Source organism: Muscardinus avellanarius (assembly GCF_963383645.1).
Source record: "Muscardinus avellanarius genome assembly, chromosome: 4".
NCBI classification, from domain to species: Eukaryota; Metazoa; Chordata; class Mammalia; order Rodentia; family Gliridae; genus Muscardinus; species Muscardinus avellanarius.
This window is the reverse complement of record NC_137789.1, coordinates 119213248-119234035: the sequence shown is the minus strand read 5'-3', so window position 1 is coordinate 119234035 and position 20788 is coordinate 119213248. Positions and strand designations below refer to the sequence as shown.

At 53.6% G+C, this 20788-nt stretch overlaps 1 protein-coding gene across 1 annotated transcript in view; it reads right to left on the bottom strand.

The window, feature by feature from the left end:
• CDH23 (cadherin related 23) overlaps positions 1-18608 on the bottom strand; it is a gene marked incomplete at both ends in the record, with an annotated part of 290863 nt that extends 272255 nt beyond the window's left edge. Inside the window, 2 exons of the mRNA XM_080694821.1 lie at positions 13747-13824; positions 18542-18608. Of these exons, the coding sequence (XP_080550947.1) occupies positions 13747-13824; positions 18542-18608 (145 nt within the window). The remainder of the gene's footprint in view (positions 1-13746; positions 13825-18541) is intronic.
• Positions 18609-20788: the final 2180 nt, after the last annotated feature.

Sequence of the window (20788 nt, the reverse complement as noted above, 5' to 3'; positions counted from 1 at the left end):
GGTGTCTCTGCACACTTATGAACCCAGCCAAGGCTCCAAGTACTTTCCTTTGTGGCACATGGCCATGCACCAGGCTGTGTGCCCAGGTGATGGGTGGCTGGGCTGTCGACTTAGGAAGTGGCTCACTGACACCCTGCTTCCGCCCAACCCACAACGTGGGCAGCACTCCTCAGAGACAGGTGGTCATGGGGGGAGCTGAAGAGGGAGACCGTCGCCCTTCTCCTTAATTGGCTGTAAATTGCTCCAGAGCTTTTAATGAAGGCCGTCAGGGGTAATTACGACCGCTGTTGCGAGGCCACTCTGTAAACACACGAGGCAGCGGGCAGCAGGCAAGCCACACTGGACATCTCAGAGCTCCTCCGTGGGCCTCTCTAATTCACACATCTGTTACCCGATGATGAGCCTCAGCTGAGCCACCGAGAGCACAGGCAATGTCCCAGGCAGGGGACCTGTGAGACTGATAGACAGGCCGGAGGCAGGTCCCAGAAGCCCAGCCAGTCCCCTAAGGGCAGACTCTGGCAGAGCTGTCAAACTGCCCAGGCCTGGACAGCGGGGACCCCACTCCAACTCCAGAGAGCAGCATGGCTGTGGTCTCCAGTGGGGACCCCAAACCACCACCAGCAGGAGCACTGCCTACAAAGTTAGAAATGCAGGTCCTCAAGCCCACTAAGACCACTGAACCAGGAACTGAGGGGGAAGGGAAGGACCTGCTGCAGGATTGAGAGAACCCCTGAGAAAGGGAGGGCCTGTTGTCCCCTGCTGAGATGGGGAAACTGAGGCCTAAAGAGCTGAGACAGCTTACGAGGGCACACAGCCTGCACCCCTGGGGTCAGGTGGACCTGACACTGACAGTAATGAACCCCAACCCTGGATGGGCTCTGCCTGCTCCTGGCCTCGTGGTGGGGATCAGAGGCAGGGAGACACAGCAAGGGGCTGTAAGCAGCCTTCAGCCCTAGTCACTGCCATCACACTCTGCCCAGGGATTTGACAGGACACAGAGATGAGCCAGGGTCAAGAAGGGACCCAGGCTGTATCACAGATGACAGGAGGCTGGTGATGTCACTACACCACACCCCCAGGCTCCCAGCACTGTTCTTTGGGCTCATCCCTGCTGCCGGCATTCTCCTACCCAAGCTATTCCTCGTGTTTCTCCTGGACATTTCCGTCACGTACCTCTCTTCCTGGGAAAATGCCTCCCGGCCTAGAGCTGGGGAGCTCAGGATGACGGTGTTCTTGGCTCTGCAGTCACTGTGAAGTCCTTACATGTGGCGAGCTGGCAGGACCAGGCACCGGCCCCGTGCCCAGCTCCTTAGCATTCCCCGGGACCCCAAGGAAGCAAGGCTGTCACGATGATGGCTATGCGCGCTCCAGAGATCCCTCCAACAAGCCCTAAGACACAGCCCCCACTCCTGAAGAGGTCATGAGTTTGTCTGTTCCCCATCTCTACCCCAGGTGGCCCCCCTGAAGTGCAGAAGGCTGCAGAGGTGGCAGAAGCTCAGGCTGCAGGAAGTTGAGTTGAGGGACTTTACCCCCGACCTCATGCACTGCTGCATCAGCTCCCGACAGTGTCCCGAGTCCCCACATGTGAGATGCTTTCTAATGTCCCAGGGAATGTGTGAGTCTGCAGATACGATGCCCTTACCCATGGAGCTGGCCACTCCTGGGGTAAGAGGTGTCACAAATCAGAGCTCTCTGCAGGCTCTAACCACTCACCTCCTCTCTCTTGCACTGTCCTTGGCAGTCTAGGGCCAGAGGCCACACTAGGAACACACCAGGTGGGGACCACTACCCTTACTGCACATTCCAGGGCAGCACCGGGTGACAAACAGGGCTGGGTTCGCAGGGTACAGGATGCCAGTCACACTGCACTGAGACCACTTCCTGGGCCAGACAGGGTGAGCAGGGTGCGGGGCCCTGTCTGCCTGCTCACCAGGGATGCGGGAGACAAATGCCTCTCTGCCCGTCAGGCCTGAGTTCTCCACAACATAGGGTTTCTCTGGAAAGCTCATAAAGCAGCCGATGCGGCGAAGCAGGTTCAACACTCAATAATCCCTCCATCTCGCTCCCGGTTGGATGCCAGCATATTCATCTTGAATTATCCTTTCCCAAGCTTAAATCAATCCTAGGAAGTGCTAGGGCCCTGCCGCACACAGTCTAGCTGCCGAGGGAGCCCAGGAAAGGAGGATAGCCCGGGGTGCTGGGGCATGTCCCCCATCAACCAAGGGCAGGACTCGGGGGGCCAAGGGTTGAAGGTCTTATCCCCTCTGTCACCATGGTATTAACGCAATTGAAGACACAGAAAAGAAGCGAGAGCTGGTGGGTGAGGACTCCAAACCAGAAGACTGGAAGGTTCGTCTCTTCGTTCTCTCTCATTTGTGCCAAACTGGGTAGAGGGTTGGTTGCGGAAGGAGAGAGACCTGGGCTTGAATCCAGCTCAGCCACCGAATGACTGTGCACCCTTGGGTAGGTGACAACCCCTCAGTCTCCCTTTCTATAAAATGGGTGTCATAACCACCTGCATCATGGGGCATTGTGAGGGCTGAAGGAGCAGGGAGTGGAAAAAGTTCCTAGCACGACACCTGGCGCAGAGGAAGGTGGGCAGAGTCTGCCCTGAGATCGAGGCTGGCCACAAGAGCTGAGTGCCACCGGGGCCAGGAGGGCAGCCTCAGGGCAGGCCCTCTGTCCTCAGGCCTGGACAGCAGCAAGTGAACAGGGCAGGCTGGCTCAGGAGCTGGCCAGGCTGGGCAAACAACAGTCACCGCAGGCAGCCAGGCCATAGGCAAGCAGCTGGCACTCACCGTCTAGGCTGCCCACCCCTGCAAAGGCCCACCTGTTTGCCTGAGGCTGTGCAGAAGGGATGCCTGGTCTGGCTGGGGTATGACCAGGGCCACCAGACCTCTTCCACTTGGAACGTAATGAGTAAAGCCACACCAACTATTGTGGGCTTCAGCCCCACTGGTCATCATTCCTATGCCCAAGCTGCTTCTCACTCGGTTAGGAAAGGTACTGGCCAGCAACAATAATGACAATAACAGCAATAGTTAAGTATTACTATGTATCCAACACATTTCTAAATGTCTCACTTTTGTTAATTCATTTACCTTTGGCACAATCCTAGGAAATACAGTACGACCCTTATCCCCATTTTCCATCTCAGCTAACTGAGGCAGAGAGAGACCGAGTGTCGGGTGATTCAGTCCACGTGCGTGTGCACTAAAGATGCACAGGAGGTTTTCTTGGGAGAGGAGGCACTTAAAGACAAATTGTTTGGGAAAACAGTGACCATTATTTGAACATCGATTTTATTTTCAAAGCTCTTTTATAAGCTGGCTGAGCAAGCATGACCATCCCCATTTCTAGAGAAAGAAAATAAGGCTCTGAAAGGCTAAAAAAAAAAAACTCACCTGTGGTCACACAGCTAATAGTAGAGCTGGGATTAGAATACAGGCCTTGTGCCTCCCCTCCCAGTGCTCGGTGCACTACACCCAGATGGGAGAGAGGAGGAAGGGAGGGCACTTCCATAAGGGGAGCTTTAGGAAGATCCTGGCTCCAAGGGACAGCTCTTCTGGGCATCCAAGACCTTTCTTGGTCAAGGGCTAACAAAACAACTTGATCTCAGATTCCCTGCTCAGCTGTAGATGGGCAGTCAGACTCACAGATCCCCTGAGGCATCTAAAGAACAAGGGATGAGGAGAGAGATGACAAGTTCAAAGTCAGCTCTACCTGCCACCATCGCCCTAGCCAGCTGGAGGGTTTTCAGCTCTTGTAAATTACACCTTCGGCTGGTTCCCTGGGAGCCCAAGTGTTCCCGGCTGGCTGCAAGCTCAGCACATCCTCAAACCGATGATGCGGCTAAGCCCGGCTCATCTGCCAGCCCCCAGCCCCCAAAACGGTCCCTGCTGCAGCCACAGTACAACTGGCCAAGGCCCTGCCCCTATCGCCACCAGTCACTGGAATGGACCAGAGCGGCCTGACTCATCTTCTACTTGGGTCTACTTTCCCCAAAGTCATTTTGCAGCAGCACTGCCAACTCTGCCTAGTATGTCCAACAAAAGCATCTATCTTCCAAGTGACCAGAAAGTGAAACCCCAACAGGGAAATCCACATCCCCAATCAAAAGCAGTTGCAAGGGGGCAGAGCCGGGATCCTCGGTCCATTCCCCCAGACCCAGCTATGCTGGCCAAAGTCCCTCTCAGGGGGGGCACTCCTCACTCTCCTCCTCCCCAGTGAGCACACTTGGCCACTGAGGCTCTGCTAGGTGATGGACAGAGGAGGCCCCGTCCACTCCTGCCAGGCAGCAGAGGGAGCCAGAAAGATCAATTTGGAATCCACCCTGACTCCACCAATTGCTAGCTGGGGCTCCAGCAGCTTGTTTATTCTTTTGAGGTTCTAGAACAGACTCCTATTGTCCCAGTAAGTGTTAAGGGAGAACATGCTGGCAGCCCAACTAGTAAGATGCAAGTACTAAGCAGTTACCTGTGTTATTTTTATTTTTAACCACAACTAGCTAATACTACCATCCAAGACACAAGTTGCTTGCCCCATTGCTGGTCAAAAGCCTGTTCTGATGCCTTCTGGCTTCAGCCAGTCAACACCCAACCACTCAGAACCACCTCTCCTAGGATACCTTCTCCGCCCCTGTGCCCAGACACTAAGTAGCATTCTAGCTCAGGCCTCTTACTTGCCTGGGGTGGACCGGTCATTTGCCATCGGTCCTCTTCTCTGTGCCAGACTAGAGATCACTGTCTTCCTACAAAACTCTGGCCACTTTGCTCACGGCCCTGACCTCCCCTCTCCAGACTGTGGTGGCTCCAGGCCTTTCCACATACTGCAAGTCCCGAGCTCAAAGCCCTATAAGCCAGGAAGTTGCCCTCCTCCGGGGGCCAGCATGCCCCCTGACTGCCCAGCAGCACCTCACTGTGTTTATTCTGCACCAGCCTGAGCAGCTGCCATCTCAAACCCAAGAGCCACTTGCTGGAACCTAAGGAAAACTCCTCCTTCTCGGGCCTCATTTTCTCCATCTGTAAAATGGGACTGTGTGAAGGGAATTCTACTCAACAAGAAAGAAAAATAAAATAAGGTTATCTGTAGGAAGATGATGGACCCGGAGCTCATGATGTTAAGTGAGATTAGCCAGTCACAGAGAGTGAAGGTCATACGTTTCCTCTCATATGTAGGAGCTAGGGAGTAATTGGGATACCAGGGGGACTTCAGATAAAGGAGGAGAGACTTCAGTGGAGCCAAGGAGATGGTCTAAGGGAAGGGGGGGATAGGAAGGATCAATGAAGGAATCACTTCATGGACACTATGTCTCGATGTGAGAATAGCAATGTCAACCTCAATACCCTGTATGGGGAAGGCAGGGAGGGGGGAAAGCAGGGGATGCCCAGCAAGTGCTGTGTGCATGCATTCATTATGATGTGAGAATACAATGCACCAGTGAACGTATAAAAATAAATAATAAAATAAAATAAAGTAAATGGGACTGTGCGACCAGAACAGTGGGCATCAAACTGTCCTACCTGAGGTCCTAGGGTTCACCGCAGCCCTCCAAGGAGCCTTCAGATGGAGAAGAGCAGAGGAGGACTGTTATGCCCCCTCCGCCCACCCGCCTTAACTGCCATCAAAGGCGATGATTCTCCTTTAGCATTTATTACTATTTATCACACTCTATATTTTCCTTCCACGTCGCCTTCTGTCTGCTTCCCTCACTAGAAGGTCAGCTTCTTTAGGACAGAGATTTGTGACTGTTTCATTCACATCCCCAGTTCCTGGAACAGAGACTGACACCCAGTGAAATGCTGTGAATAAATATAAATGTGTGTGTGTGTGTGGGTGGGTATGTGTGTGTTCATACATACAAAGGTACAGATTTCTGGGTAAGATTACATAGACCAAACTGTTCCCTAGAAAAAAAGAAATTAAAAACAAGGAAATCTCTTTTAGTGGGAAAGCTGGTGAAACTTGAATAAGTTTTATTATTAATAGAATTATGAGAATATTATTTTCCTAGTTTCCATAATTATATTATAGTGTAAGCTGTTAGCATTATAAGGATCTAGGTGAAGGATCTTTGTACTATGCAACCTTTCTCTAAGTCTAAAATTATTTCAAAATAAAAAGTTTTAAAGTCTGGACATGGTGGTACATGCCTGTAGTCCCAGTACTTGGGAAGCTGAGACAGGAGAATTGCAGGTTCAAGGCCAGTCTCAGCAACTTGTTGAGACCCTATTTCAAAATAGACAATAAAAAGGCCTAGGGGTATAGCTTGGAAGCAGAATGTTCCTGGCTTCAATCCCTAGTACCCGTCTAAAAACAATGTGGTAGGGGTCCATTGATGATATTCGGCATGATCTTGGGGGCATGAACAAAATTTTTTTTATTCTTAAAGCTATATGTTTAATTTACATAGTCAGCACCTCCATCCAGGGATTGCACTCTCAAGGTACACAATGGCTCTCTCTCAGTCTCTTTGTGTAGGTTCTGTGTCTAGTCCCCTTACGTGTGGCTGGGTGGAACAGACACACACATGCCCAGCTCCTTGCACCCTGAGCACAGACAGGTGTCTTGGGCTTGGACACCTGCACACTACGATCTGGCCAGGAGTGGTAGAACTCATCTGCGGTGACAGCAGCGACCACCTGGCCAGATTGTCTGGCCCACGTACAAGCTAGGTCCTCTAGTGATGTCAATGCTGAGCCCCCAGCAGCCTTCCAATGGAACAGGTAGCCAGGAGCAGTTTCCAAGAACCTTGTCTGATAAATTCTTTTCCTTTTAAAATTTGTTTACAGGACTTTAAAAGCAAGTGAGTTTAAATTACAGCTTACATTTTTAAGCCCTTGCTCTATGCCAGAAACAGTCCTACCTACAGGCCTTATAGTTGGCTCACTTAATATTCACACAGACCCAAAAAGGTCACCCTAGTAACATTCTCTGCATTGTGCAGATTGGGAAACTGAGGCACACAGCTAGTAAGAGGCAGCGTTGGGATTCACACTTGGGCAGTCGGACCTCTTTCTCCATCTATAAAGTGGGACTTTATTAAAATAGCCATTATTGAATTGTCCCGTGAGAGACCCTAGGGGCTCATGGTGGGCCCTCCAAGGAACCCAGAAGTGAAGTAAGGTATAAGATACAGGCTGCGCCAATCCTACACTGCCTGCCTCTGACCTTCACTGCGGCTAAAGACATTACCTCTCCCAGAAATGACGCTGCCTGGTGCTCGCTGTGCTTGGATAAACGGGAGGCAGGAAAGCTGTGGCCACACAGTTCACATCGTGCTGACTTTTAGAAGCCACTAGACTCCTTGCTTAGCTTTGCCACCAGCCCTAACCAAAGAGCTGACTGGGGCCATGACCCCTTGCCCGTACAAGTCCTAAGGAACCATCTTGAAAAAAGAAAAATAGTTCTCCATCCTCTCCTAAGAGAGAGTCCTTTCATTTATTTACTTGTTTGTTTATTTATTTATTTATTTCGGTACTTAGGATTGAACTTGAGGCCATTCTACCTTCCCGCTGCACCTTCAGCCCTATTTTAATTTTTATTTTGAAACTGGGCCTCACTAAGTTGCTGAAGGCCTTGCTTAGTTGCTGAGGCTGGCTGCAAACCTGTGACCCTCCTGTCTCAGCCCCCTAAGTACTTGGATTACAGGTCACCACTACACCTGCCCAGTTAAAAAGCCCAGGGGAGGAGGCTCAGGGAGGAGGGAGAGACGATTCTAGTACAAGATGTGAGACTAGCTTGGACTCTTCTCAGTGCCCCTTCTCCTCTGCCCTCAAATTCTAACTCGTCCTCAGCCCTGAGGGTCAGCCACCTGCACAGCTGGCCGCCCACACCACCCTCCCTGACCTCCCACCCGGTCACCCCCTCGGGAGGTTGCCGGTGAGCACGCAGGCGCGCAGCTCCTCCGTCTGCAGAGACTGGCGACACAGGGTCAGCCCACCTGAAAATTGCTCTCCCTGGGTCCAGACGAAACAGCTGGGCATTGATGGAGTTTGCAGAGAAATTAATCAGAGCCAACTGGCAGCAGAGCCCAGCGCTGCCTGGGCCCGATTCATCCTAATGAATCCTGAGCTCTCACCTTAATGGATCCTGACAAGACTAATTGATTCGCGTAGGTGATTAGCATGGGCATTACCACGGTTACGGTGGCTCACGCTTTGAGGGTGCTGGGGGGCTCTGCCTTGGAAAGTCAGCTCCGGGTGCACCGACCCCGGTGACAAACAGAGGGACAGAGAGCCCAGGGGAGGGGAACCAGCAAGACCTGGACATCCACTCGCTCATCCATCCACTCACGCGTTCACGAGCACTAGCTCAGGCTGCTTGGTGCTGGGCACCGTGCTTGGCACGGAGGACAGGGAGGCTGTGGAGTGGCGGGAATGCCACCTGCCTAAGGGGTCTCAGCAAGCCCACGGGGGCCGTTCACCTCAAGTGCCCAACAGAGCCCCTGTGGGAGCCAGCACTCCATAAACCAAGGCTAATATCACCACGCCACAATCTTACATTACACATAAATACTAAAATGAACATTAATTATAATGTCGATATTAATAGGTGAAAATTAATAGCCCTGTGGGGAGTTACACACAAACAACTACGGCCAGGCATACAGAAGACTCCCCCCCAGTGACAAGGCTGCAGGTGGTGCGGGAGCTGGGAGGGCCCGGGGGAGGGCATGCTGGCTGCCCCCTGAGAGGTGTGCGGGAGTCAACCAGGCCTGTAAGGGAAATGGGGCTCCAGGCTGAGGGAGCAACCTGGGCCAAAGGCGGTGGTGGGTGGACCTGGGGAGCTGTGCAGAAGAGCAGGCCGTCTGCAGGAAGTGGGGTGTTGGGCTATGACAAGCAGTTCTGCTCCTTCCAGTGGACACTCAGGAGGCTTTTAGCTGGGATGCTTAGAATGGGGATGGGGGCACAGTCCCCTCCAGGGCCTGAGGACTGAGAGTAGCTGCCGAGATACATGGTTCTGTTTCCTCTAAGACTCCACCTGGAGCTCCTGGGACAGGTCGTGTCTCCAAGCTAGCCTTCCTACTGCTGCTCCTACTCCCCCAGGGCCAGCCAGCACTCAGTGCCCTGAGGGTCCCAGCAAATATGCCACGTACAACTCGCTGGGCAGCTGGGATGATAGGAAAGGGACCCTAGCATGGCACGGGCCTGGCCACTCACAAGCACAGGCACGTAGGGTGTCTGTGCCATCTGGGGAAAGTGCCGCCCTGGGCCTACTCCCTGAACAGCCAGCCCAGTCCTCACCAACACCTCCCTCCTGGCACACCCTGGCAGAGCACGCCTGGGCTGAGGCTCCAGGAGGGACAGCGGGTGGCAAGAGCCGGCCCACAGTCTTCCCTAGAACATTCCCCCACATGCTAAGACTCTAGACATTCCCTAAAGCACCCCAAAGTTCAGGCACAAGCACAGAACTGGGATGGGCCTTGGGGATACATAAGTTGCCTGGTCTACCTGAAAGCATTCAGAGTCTAAGAGGAGGCAGAGGAGCAACTAATGTCTGTGACTGTACGAAGAAGGGCAACTAGGTGCTGGGGATAGCAAAGGGAGCCACCCTCGGGTCCTGCCTGAAGAGATCCTGGAAGGCCCCCCAGAGGTGGCAGTGTCCGAACCAGCTAGGCCAATGTGAGGAAGGCTCTTCACGCTGCAGGCAGCAGGGACGGCAACCGCGGAGGACTTGCCTCTCACTCTTAAGGAACTTCCAGGAGACCACACCTACCAGGGCTGCACTGCCAACAGTTTCTATGCCATTTAAGAATGCTGGCTTTGCTGGCCATGGTGGCGCATGCTTGTAATCCCAGCATTAGGGAGGCTGAGACAGGAGGATCGCGGTTCTTGGACAGCCTCAGCTACTTAGTGAGGCATTTTGCAACTTAGTGAGACCCTGTTTCAGAATAAAGAATAAAAATTAGGGCTGAGGGTGTAGCTTGGAGGTCTAATGCCCCTGGGTTCCATCCCCAGCACCACAAAAAAAAATAAAGAATGCTGGGTTTGCCGGGTACGGTGGCACACACCTGTAATCCCAGTACTTGGGAAGCTGAGACGGGAAGATCGCAACTTTGAGGCCAGTTTCAGCAATTAGCAAGACCCTGTTTCAATATAAAAAATAAAATAGGGCTAGGAGTGTTGCTCAGAGATTCTAACAAAAAATAAAAGCAAAAAGAATGAATGCTGGCTATTGTCCCAAGAGGGTGGAGGGAAATGAGGAGACTGATGAGCAGGCTCTGTCCCGGGTGGAAGGAGACCCTGCACTGTGGGAGGAGAAAGTCTGGCCCTTTCTCAGGCCTCAGGGAGACCACTGGGACTTGGGGAGGTTTCTGGGATGACCTGGGATTGGACCATGGTGGCATGAGTGGAAGTGGCAGAGTGAAGAGGGCTGTGAACTATTTTGAAGATGAAGCCAAAAGGATTTCCTGACAGGTTGGATTTGTAGCCAGGGAGAAGAAAAATCAGGACCAAGTCTTTTGAGTTGTTTTTTTGTTTTTTGTTTTTTGTTTTTGTTTTTGGTGGTACTGGGGTTCCTGGAAGCCCTTCTACCTCCAGGCTACACTCCCAGACCTATTTTATATTTTTGAAACAGGGTCTCTTAAGCCAGCGTAGCTGGCTACGAACCTGCGCAATCCTCCTGTCTCCGCCTCCCAAACGCGGGGATTACAAGCGTGCGCCACCACCCCCGGCTTGTCTTTTGAGTTTTTAACATGGAGCAACTGGCAGGATGGATTCACACACAGCCTACCAAGATGATCGGGGTTTTAGGTGTTTGGGGAAGAAGAACAGAAGTTCGGTCTCAGGCCTGTTGAGCTTGACACACCCAAGTGGAAAGGCTGAGCACAGAAGTGGACGGCTCAGGAGTCTAAAGTCTCCCCTGAGGAGGCACAGGGCATAATCACAGGGGCTGGCAATGTAAGTGTCTAACACACAGGGATATACGAGATCACCCACCATGGGGGTGAGGACACGGAGAGAGCCCAGTGCAGGAGGCTGACACAGGAGGATCCCAGCTTTAAGGCCAGCCTTTAAAGCTTAGTGAGACTTTGTTTCAAAATTTAAAAAAAATAAAAAGGGCTGAGGGTAAAGTTCAGAGATAGAATGACCCTAGGTTCAATCCCCAGTAAAGAAAAAACAGGGGGAGGGGGGGCACTGCACCTGAGGTCACACATCCAGTAATGGAAACTGGGCTCCTGACCTGCAGGTTGGAGCTATGCTGTTCTTATGCTGATGCTAAAGAAAGGGCAGAGGCCAGGAGGGTGCTGGCCGGCTCAGCACCAAGCCCTGCCCAGAGCAGTAAGCAGAACCAGCCTCCAGCTCACTGAGGCTCCCCTCGGTCCTTAGGCCCCCTGGAAGCAGAGATCAATCCCACAGCACTAGACAGATGTCCCGCTGAGACTGCCAAGCAGCCTTCCCAGGGCTACAGTCCTGGGAGTAGCTCCTAGGGGCTGATCGATGCCGTTTGCAAAAGACAATCAGGAGCCGGAGCCAAAGGTAACAGGAGCAGGGCCTGCGGCGGGGCTCCCCAGCGGGCATCTAGCTTGAGACTTGTCACGATCAACCAGCCGCCATCCCTCCCCTGCACCACAGGACTCTGAGGACCCCGGGCTCCAGGCTGAGCACAGCCACACAGGGCCTTAGGTGGGGACGCAGCCAGCACTGTTCTTAAGGAGGGGGCCTTAAGCGAGCACCAGGGTCAGGTAGGGGCTGGCCACGCCTCTGCCTCCCCGGGGCCACCTGCTCCCAAAGTGTACCCTCCACTACATAGGACTCTCCCTGGCACAAGGTGAAAGCAGACACAACAAAAGCCAGCCACAGAACTGCGTGTGAGGCCAAGGGAGGGCATCTTGGACGCTATTCCAGTGCACAGCCGCCCCCAAGCCTTTCCTCCTCTCGGCCCGTCCTATCCCTCATGCAGGACAACAGAACCAGACATCTGGCTCCATTCCTATTACTCAGGACCCCGGTTCCTCTATCGCTGTCTAATGCCCCTAATTCTACAGCTCCCAGGCCTGGCACCGAGGGGCACCCCATGCATACCTGGTGAGCTGAATGAACTGAGGAGAGGAGAGCCCTGCTGGTTATCAGTCTTGCTACGGATTCACTCACCCACCTGTACACATGTATGGGGCACCCACACCGCCAGCACCATGGCAGCCCCATGGCAGCCCCATGGCAGCTCTGGGTGTGGCGAGGAGCCACATAGATAAAGTCTGCCAAAAGAGCACAGCCCTGTCACAAATCCAGAAGCCCACATGCATCCTTCCACCCAATCCAGAAGGGAGCAAATAGCTCAGCAGGGCCCCCAGAAGGTAAACTAAGCCTTTAGAAGAACATTCCAAAATGGCAGGCATCCCTTCCCGGACAGCCCCCAAACACCCAGCCCCTAAACCCATCCGTAAAATGCCAATCTGTCACCAAAGGAGTAGCCACTTTTCACAGAGGCCTTCCATGCTCCCTAGAAATATAGGCCTCTTGGCACTGGGGAACGGCACCCACAGCAGTCAGACACCCAGCTGCTATATAGGCACCCCAAAAAAGAGCCTCCGCCAGAAAGAGTGGAAGGGGCTGTCCATGTGCCCCACAAGCACAGGGGAGTCCGCCTGCCTCCGGCTCCCCGCTACAGAAGAGACTGTGCAGAAGTATGCGTCCAGCCCGCCACACCCTACACTTGGTTATAAACAAAAGAAAGCTTAAAATGACCACCTAGCTAGACAACTTAATGATACCCCCTACCTCATTTTCAGTCCTTTTTTGTTTTTTATTTCGAAATAGGATCTCACTAAGTTGCAGAGCTTAGCCTTAACCCTGAGGTCCTCCTGTGCCTCCCACATGCTGGCAGTAGAGGCATGTGCCACCACGCCCAGGCAGCCTTATCTTCAAGTATGAGTGATGCTCCAGGAAGATATTTCACGCAGGCCCATGATGCACATGGCCTCTGCCATAGAGCCTCTGCCCTGGTACCCATCAGCAGACAGGCAGGAAAGTAAAAAGCCCCAGGTTACGGGCACTTTCCTAAAGCAACACTGACAAGAATGAGAGGGCAAAGGAGGGCGTGGTGGGGGGCAGGGCCTTTACAGGACCTGCTGTTGGCCTCCTGCTTCCAAGCATGGGTCCTGCCCATCGTCCCAGCGGCTAGCTGTGTGCCTGCTACTCAATTCTATTTGCTGAGAAGCTTCTGGGTTCCTGGAGCTGAGCTAGAGCCATAGGGGTCAGAAGCCCAGATCTTGAGCTTCCCATGTCTAAGCTGGGCCTACCCGGGACCAGACATGAGAACAGACCTGGGTGACGAGATGGTTGGGGCTGGGTATGGGGTTAGTGTATCGGGACGCTCAGGGTCACAACACGTCCTATTTCTAATGACAAGCCAGGCATATTCAATGCAGAAAACTTTGTAATCACAGAAAAGTACAAAGGGCCACAGACAAAACTCTATGACAGTTGCCATCTTGGAGTAACCCCAAGGGCTCAAAGCAGGAGAGGAACGAGCATTCTGTAGGACAAAACCTGTGCAGAGTGGAAATCGAGCACCACGAGCTATGTGTGACAAACCTTTTGTTGTTCAGACCTCCCCTCTGTTGGACAGGGCCTCCACAGGAGGTACTGGGTGGCCCATCCCTCCAGGCATCCACATGGGACGAATGAACACCATAGAAATTATTCCAATAACAGGTGGAAGATGGTCTCAGCCTCTTAGATCCCCTTCACTGGCGGGATGGGGATCTTACCCATGGCACCGTGCACCCGTGTGCCAACTCACCCACAGGCGTATCCTCGCTGATCAGCAGGTATGTGTCAAAGAAGTGGTTGGTGAAGAAGGGCAGCCGGTTCACCTGGCCTGGAAAGCAGAGGGCAGAGAGTCAGCCAAGGACCCCGCGCCAGCTTCATGCATTCTACGAGGCAACACCGAGTGGGACTGCAGTGGGCAGTGCTGTGGCCAACAGCCCAGGACCCTGAAGGAGGTGGGCAGTACAGTCAGCCAGGTCCTCGGCACAGGTGACTACTGAGCGCCGGCCACAATGACAGGTGTGCACATGTAAAACGTCCACAGGATTTTGAAGACTTTGTGCAAAGAAAAATTAATGTATAACATCTGGTTAATCATTTATATTGATTATGCATCGACAACAAAACTATCTGGAATATATTGGATTAAGTATATTATTGAAACAAATTTCACCTATTTCTTTTTCCATTTCTACATTGGCTGCTGCAGAATTGAAACTCACACATGGGGGCTGTGTTGTTTTCCTGCTGGGCGGGGCGGCTCTGGGTAGAATGTAAACTCTTCAAGGTCAAGGGCACAGCTGACCACAGCAGGCCTGGTTCTTAGAAAGCCCCGGATATTCATCTTCTGTGGGAAGGAATTGGCCAGCTGATTCCATAGAATAAATACTAATGATAATAATAATAACAGCTGCCATCTCTGGACCACTTCTCCGTGCCAACCACTTAAATCACCTCACTCCAATGACAGGAAGGCAGGTGCCGTCACATCCCATTTCACTGCAGAAAATGAGGCTTACGACCCACGTGTAACTGGCTGTACGTCCTTGCTTACGCAGCTAGCGAGGGGCACCCAGACCTGGAAGCTTGGCCTGCCCCTCGGCCCCTCTGACAGCCTCAGGAGAGGGTGGGCCCCGGGGAGATCAAGGTGACACCTGGTGGGTTGAGGAATTTGGTGTCTTCAAGGAGCCCAACGTGCCCCCATCCCCCGCATGAAGCCTCCTTGGGACTGGCTTCACCTGCCCCCCGACTTTATCCCCTTTAACCCCGGCCAGCGTGGATAGGTGCCTCTCAGTCCTGTCCCTGCCACCTGGCTGGCCCAGCTCCCAGTGGGGCCAGTGCTATGAAGTTCTCATCACAAGGGGCTCCTGTGAGGTCCCCGGACATGGCAGGGGGCAGCTCTCCCTGCCCATTTTTCTGCGGGCCTGGGCTCCCTCTGGACTTGTGCCAGGCTCCCAGAGGGCAGCGTTGGGAATCAGGTGCAACTAGAACACTCCAGCATCTTCCCTCCCACCGGGCCTGCTCAGGCAGCCAGCCTGGTGCCATTCTGGCTGCTCCAACCTTCTGGCCTCACTTCCTGAGAGGCTGCAGGCCTCTCTGCCTCCACTTGCCAAATTCCCATTTATCTTTCACATCTCACCAGAGCTGTCCCTTCCTCCAGGCCCTCCCTGAACGCCCCCATACGCACTCTCCTGGCAGGAACACAGCAGTCTCGTGGCCAAGGCCTCACCTTCTTTGAAACCTCCCTGTGCTTAGGGCGCTACATGCCTCAGTTTACTCAAGTGTGAAATAGTGATACTAATAAGACTGACTTTGTGGCTAACCTGGGGATTAAATGAGATTACATACATAAAGCGCTTAGCACCTTGCCCCAGGCACACAGCGAGCATTCAATACGTGGTAGCTCTTCTCAATACTGGTCCTAGTAAAGCGCCATCCTCCCCGGCCGAGGGGAGAGGTTATAATCTGCTGGGGGCCTTGGGCTCTGAAACCGGGAAGCCCCAAGCAAGCAGTCAGGGCGGAAGACTCCGGGTGCCCAGACGATTCAGCAGCAAGCTTGAACAGGGGGACTGGAAACTAGCCAGAGGAGAGAAAAAATCACCTGCAGTGGCGTGGTTCATTTTTAAATTTCTTTTATAGGACCTGCCGATAATCGGCGGCTGAGAGCTCTGCACGGGCAGCTGGGCAGAGATGCGGGACGAGCGATGCCTGCCACATACCAAGTAGGACCTGTGTCCTCAGAGGCCTAGTGGCCTTGGACTGCCACTGCAGGCTTGGGGACCAAGGCTCACAAGACTCATACCAGGGGAACATCAGAGCCCCCCACGCCAGCCCCAAGGAGCACTGGACAGGAAGCAGAGACGTGCTTCAGGAAGCATGGCCTTAGCTGCTTTGCCATCAGCTCTGGGATCTTGGACAGGCCCCTCTGTCTTTCTAGTTCTGTTTCCTAGCTTCAGGGTGGGACCAACAGCCTTGTCTCCCACCCTGCCTGGGTGCCAGTGGTCACTACGCCACGTGGCTCCCAAGAGCCCAGTGGACCAGAGCCTGACACACTGACATCAGGTGGGGAAGCCAGGCCGCCCCCACAGTCAGGGCCCCTCACATCCTGCACCAGCAAGACCCAGCAGGATGCTGACCATCTAGCCAGATGAGGACGGGTGGGCAGGCCTGCTCAGGCCTTCCTCTCCTGCCCCCAACAGGGCCACAGAGGAAGGTGAAGGAGGGAGGAGGAGAGTGGCTTTGGCAAAGAGGATAACTGGTGGGCAAGGGGGTTAACATGGTGGAGGGTTTGTTCTGAGCCCAACCCATCTCAGGGGTGGGAGGCGGGACCAGCTCAGGGTACCGGGTCAGATGGAAGCCAAGCGGGCAGAGACAGTATGCTGCTGGCTGGGATGGATGCAGGGCCGCACAGGAAGGCGGGCCTGTGGGAAGATGGCAAAGGAAACCCTTCCCCTTCAGTGTTGCAGCATGCTGAAAGAACAGCACTGGCTGCTGGGACAGGGACCAGCAGGTGTGGATGTGGCCAGTACGGGGAGAGAGAGGAACCCTCCTCTATAAGGGCAAGACAGGAAACTACAGGTAAATCACCTACATTTTGCCACAGAATTGCTGAGAGGCCTCATGCAATATGCTTTGCATCTCTGCTTTCTGGGCCTGGTTTTGTGCCCCCCACAAAGATTACTGCTAATAATAAAAGAGCTAACACAAACTAAGTGTTCTCTAAGCACCTAATGTGTGCCAAACACTATTCTACGTGCTAAGTACATATTAATTCATGTGGTCATTAGGTAGGGACATTCGGTGTGGTCACGGTATTAGAGATAGGGACTCTGGGTGTGGTAGGGCAGGCCTGTAATCCCAACACGTGGGAGGCTGAGACAGGAGGGTCCTAGGTTCCTCACCAGCTGCGGCTACTTAGTGAGACCTTATTTCAAAATAAAGAATGAAAAATCGGACTGGGGGGTGTAGCTTGGGGGTGGAATAATACCCTTGGGTTCAATTCCCAGTATTGCAATATGAGAGAGACAGACAGACAGCAGACAGACAGACTCTGAGGCAGGGGATCGGGTTTCAGAAACTGGCCTGGGGCTAAAGTGGGACTCTGTCAGGCCCGACGCTCTTCTCTTGTATACTGCCCAGTGCAGGAATGGTCATCTTTACCAGAGAGCTCCAGGGAAGCTGCCGCATCCCACTGAGCAAGACAGGACTCGGCACCTGCTGTGTGCTCACATATGAAAGTGAGTGAAACAGAGACGGGGACGGGCGTAGGGGCCCAGGTCACAGAGTCCCTGGGGAGGCTAAGCCAAGTGTCCTGACTCCACCGTCCAGCAAACCCAGGGTCAGAGCTGCCCCTGACTGAGGCCTCTCACGTGGGCAGGGGGCAGGGGTGGGGATCTGACAAAAGCCCCATGGAGGATCTGAGTGCCCTGGTTTGTCTGATCTTGGGCCGATGGCTTCTGTTGGCTTCAGTTTCTGCCCCGATGAGGTGCGCCAACAAGTGAGAAAAGGTCTGACTCCTTCCATTCTGCCTCTGACCGTCTTTGAGACTGTGCTGCCATCCTGGACTGCCTGGATGGGAGTGAGTTCCCTACCAGAGGGGGCAGTCTAGCACACAGGCAAGGAAAGAGGACCGTCCTTGGCTGCAGGATGCTAACAGAACTCCGCAGGCGAGGCGGCAGCTTCCCCCAGAGGCCCTGCGTGGCTCCCTGGAGTGGAGAAGCAGCTGGACCCCACAGGAATGTGTTTACTTGTGTCGCCAGGCACACCGTGCCCATGGCTCTTCTCCGGAGATGCCTTAGCCCCAGGGACACCATGTGTGGCGTGCCTGAGGTCCTGGCTTTTCTTCAGCACAGCCTGGAGCTGTCTGTTCATCTCTCTCTGTCCAGGGGCCACAGGAGACAGTGCTGGACCCTCCTGGCCTCGTCCAGGACATTGGAGGTGGCACTTGCAGGGGGCTGGTCCCTCCGGTAAGGATAGCTCACAACCACCATACCTGGGCTCAGGCTGTTCCGTTTTCAAGAAACCTTCCCACTCCCTTGGCTAAACCTCCTCCTTAAATCTCAGAGAAAATGCTTTCCCTCTGGCCAGCCTTCTCCTGCCCTGGAGGCTCCTTCCTGCCAATGGACTCCCCTGGAGCCATGGATACCCCCTTGGATCTGCACCCTGCATTACAGTAAACCCCACCAGACTCTAGCCCTTGAGCATGGGTGACCTCTCTCATCCCCAGAGCTGGGCATAGCATGCACATGGCATCACCTAGTAGGTGCTCAAGAGACAGCCGTGACAGCGAGCAGAATGGTGGCCCATCCCTGAAGCCCAGGAGCAGGCGGCCCGTCACGGATCACGAGCTTCAGCAGGTCTCAGGCTCCTCCCACGCCCTCATGTGTCCCAGGCCCTGGGGACAGCTGGTATTTTCAGCCCTGCGTGAACTGCAGAAGGCAACTGAGGCCCAGAGAGGGAAGTGTGCCTTCAGGCATACACAGCAAGGCAGGCCTCTGGGGTCCCCTGGCACAAAGCCAAGCTGCCTGGGAGGGCAGGGCAGGACTTACCCCAGCATCCAGAGATCAGCACAAAAAGCCAGACCACAGGGCAGCTGGTGGCGACGTGGCACCTCATGGCTCCTGGGGACACAAGGAGAAAAGAGTGAGAAGCTTCCTCCTGTTCTGTTGCCCCTCCACCTTCAGCTCCAGAGGGAACTGGGCCTGAGAAGGGGAAAAAGGAATGGACTCCCTGGGGTAAGAGAGGGCGCAGAAAGAAGAGACAGTCATTTTGTTCTACAGCAGCAAGGTCCAATCCCAGGCTTAAGGCAGCCACCTGCGAGCAACCGGCAGTGGCAGCAGAGCCCTCCACCCTGGCTGTCCCCAAGGACAGAGCTCTGTGGCAGGCACAGAGGGTGTGTTCAAGGCACATCCTGGCTGGTAGGCAGAGGGATGCACTGCTTTATGCCCCCTCCAAGCCACATTTTCCAAGAGCTACACACTCTGGTCAGCCTGGGAACAGAGTTGAGGGAATGGTGCTAACCAGGAAGATGGGGTGGGGGCTAAGTCCAACAAGCCAACCCCCCCGCAATGACCAATGAGTACTTTTCTTGATTTTTAATATATATTTATATATTATAATATTACCCTATAGCCCAGGAAATGAGAAGAGGCAACAGGTAATGGTGTTCATAAAGGCATGGAGTGTTGGTGATCTGCCCAGGCCCCAACGCAAGTCTGTGGGAGGCTGCTGCTCAGTTTCTGGGAAGGCAGAGCTAAGCTCTAGAGAGATCTGGGGTCCAGCTGACAGAGGTTCTGCAAAGCCAGACTCCTTCTCTAATGGGGGCCAGGAGGGTGGACTGCCGCCATCACGTTCTTTGGTTCCTTCTTACCCCACGGGGCACAGGAGCTGATGTCCCCGCAGCAATGCCAGGGGCTCGTGCTCACTGACAGGGACCTCGCCCTCCCACAGAACGGTTAACCTGTGGTGGAGGGGCATGGCCATGGGCGCCTTTCCTGGCCGCACACCCCTCCCAGGTTCACAGGCAGGGTCTGAGGCCAGCAGGCACTAAGCTCAGACTCCCAACCAGTCAGTCCCCAGACCCAAGCTGACCTGCCACCTCCCTTGTCAATGAGTCATCAGGAAAGACCAGGGGAGGCGAACGGAGCTAGAGGAAAGGGCTTTGGGGAATGACTTCCACACCTCTGCCAAGATCTTGGAGCAAGGGAGTCAAAAGAGGCTGAGAGCTCGGGTCCCTTAATTCTGAACGTGGAAGAGACCATCTGTGTACTGGGTGGACCGGGAGGTGGTAGAGTTGGGTGGTGGTTCCTGCCAACACAACGTACAAGGCCCTTTAGTTTTCCTTCTAATATGCACTTAAAGTGCCCTAATTATGAAATATGAAAGAGTTATATACAGAAAAGATTCTAAGTAATCAAGGATGAATCCCTCTATCATTATATCTCTGCATCTCCATCTTTTTTTTTTTTTTTTTTTTTTTTTGGTGCCTGAAATTGAACCCAGGGGCATTCTACCTCTGAGCTACACCTCCAACCTATTTTTTATTTGGTAAGAGATCCTCACTAAGTTGCTGGAGCTGGATGTATACCTGTGACCCTCCTGTCTCAGCCTCCCAAATACTGGGGTTACAAGCGAGTGTCTCTACATCCGGCATTTTGGTCCCTTTAGCTGCCAGCTCTAAGCAGCCTATCACAGGGGTCTGCACACTGGAATACCAACCGGGGCCAGGCGGGGGTATGAATGAGGGAGGCCTGGGTGGACGGTCATGGCCATTTGTAACCACATGCTCTGTTCAAAAGTGTCAGCTGCTGGTGTTTGTTTGTTGTTTTTTTTTTTTCATCATCAGATCTTCCAAGATTTTCTATGATTTTATAGACGAGGAAATTGAGGCTCAGAAAGGTCACCATAGGATCAGAATGGGGTCCACCTGACTGTTTCCAGGTGAGAGGAGACTTGGGCCCAGTGTAGTGGGAGCTACTGATTCTTCTCAATGAAAGCCTAGACACGGGGCTTTTAAATGAATTCAATCTGTAAATATTGGCAAATAATTCAATTTGTAAGTGGCACTAGGCGAGGCAACTTGCTCCATCTGGCAGCCAGTGCGGGCAGGGCACATGTCCTTCCAGCCCTGTCCCTGCACCCATTATGCACATCCATGGAACCCCACGGCTGGCGTTTATCTTTGGAGCAACCTTCTACATAAAAGCAACTGGGGGCTCAGCAGTAGAGCACTTGCCCAGAATGCACGAGGCCCTGGATTCCATCTGTACACCACAAAACAGAAAAGTAAATAAATA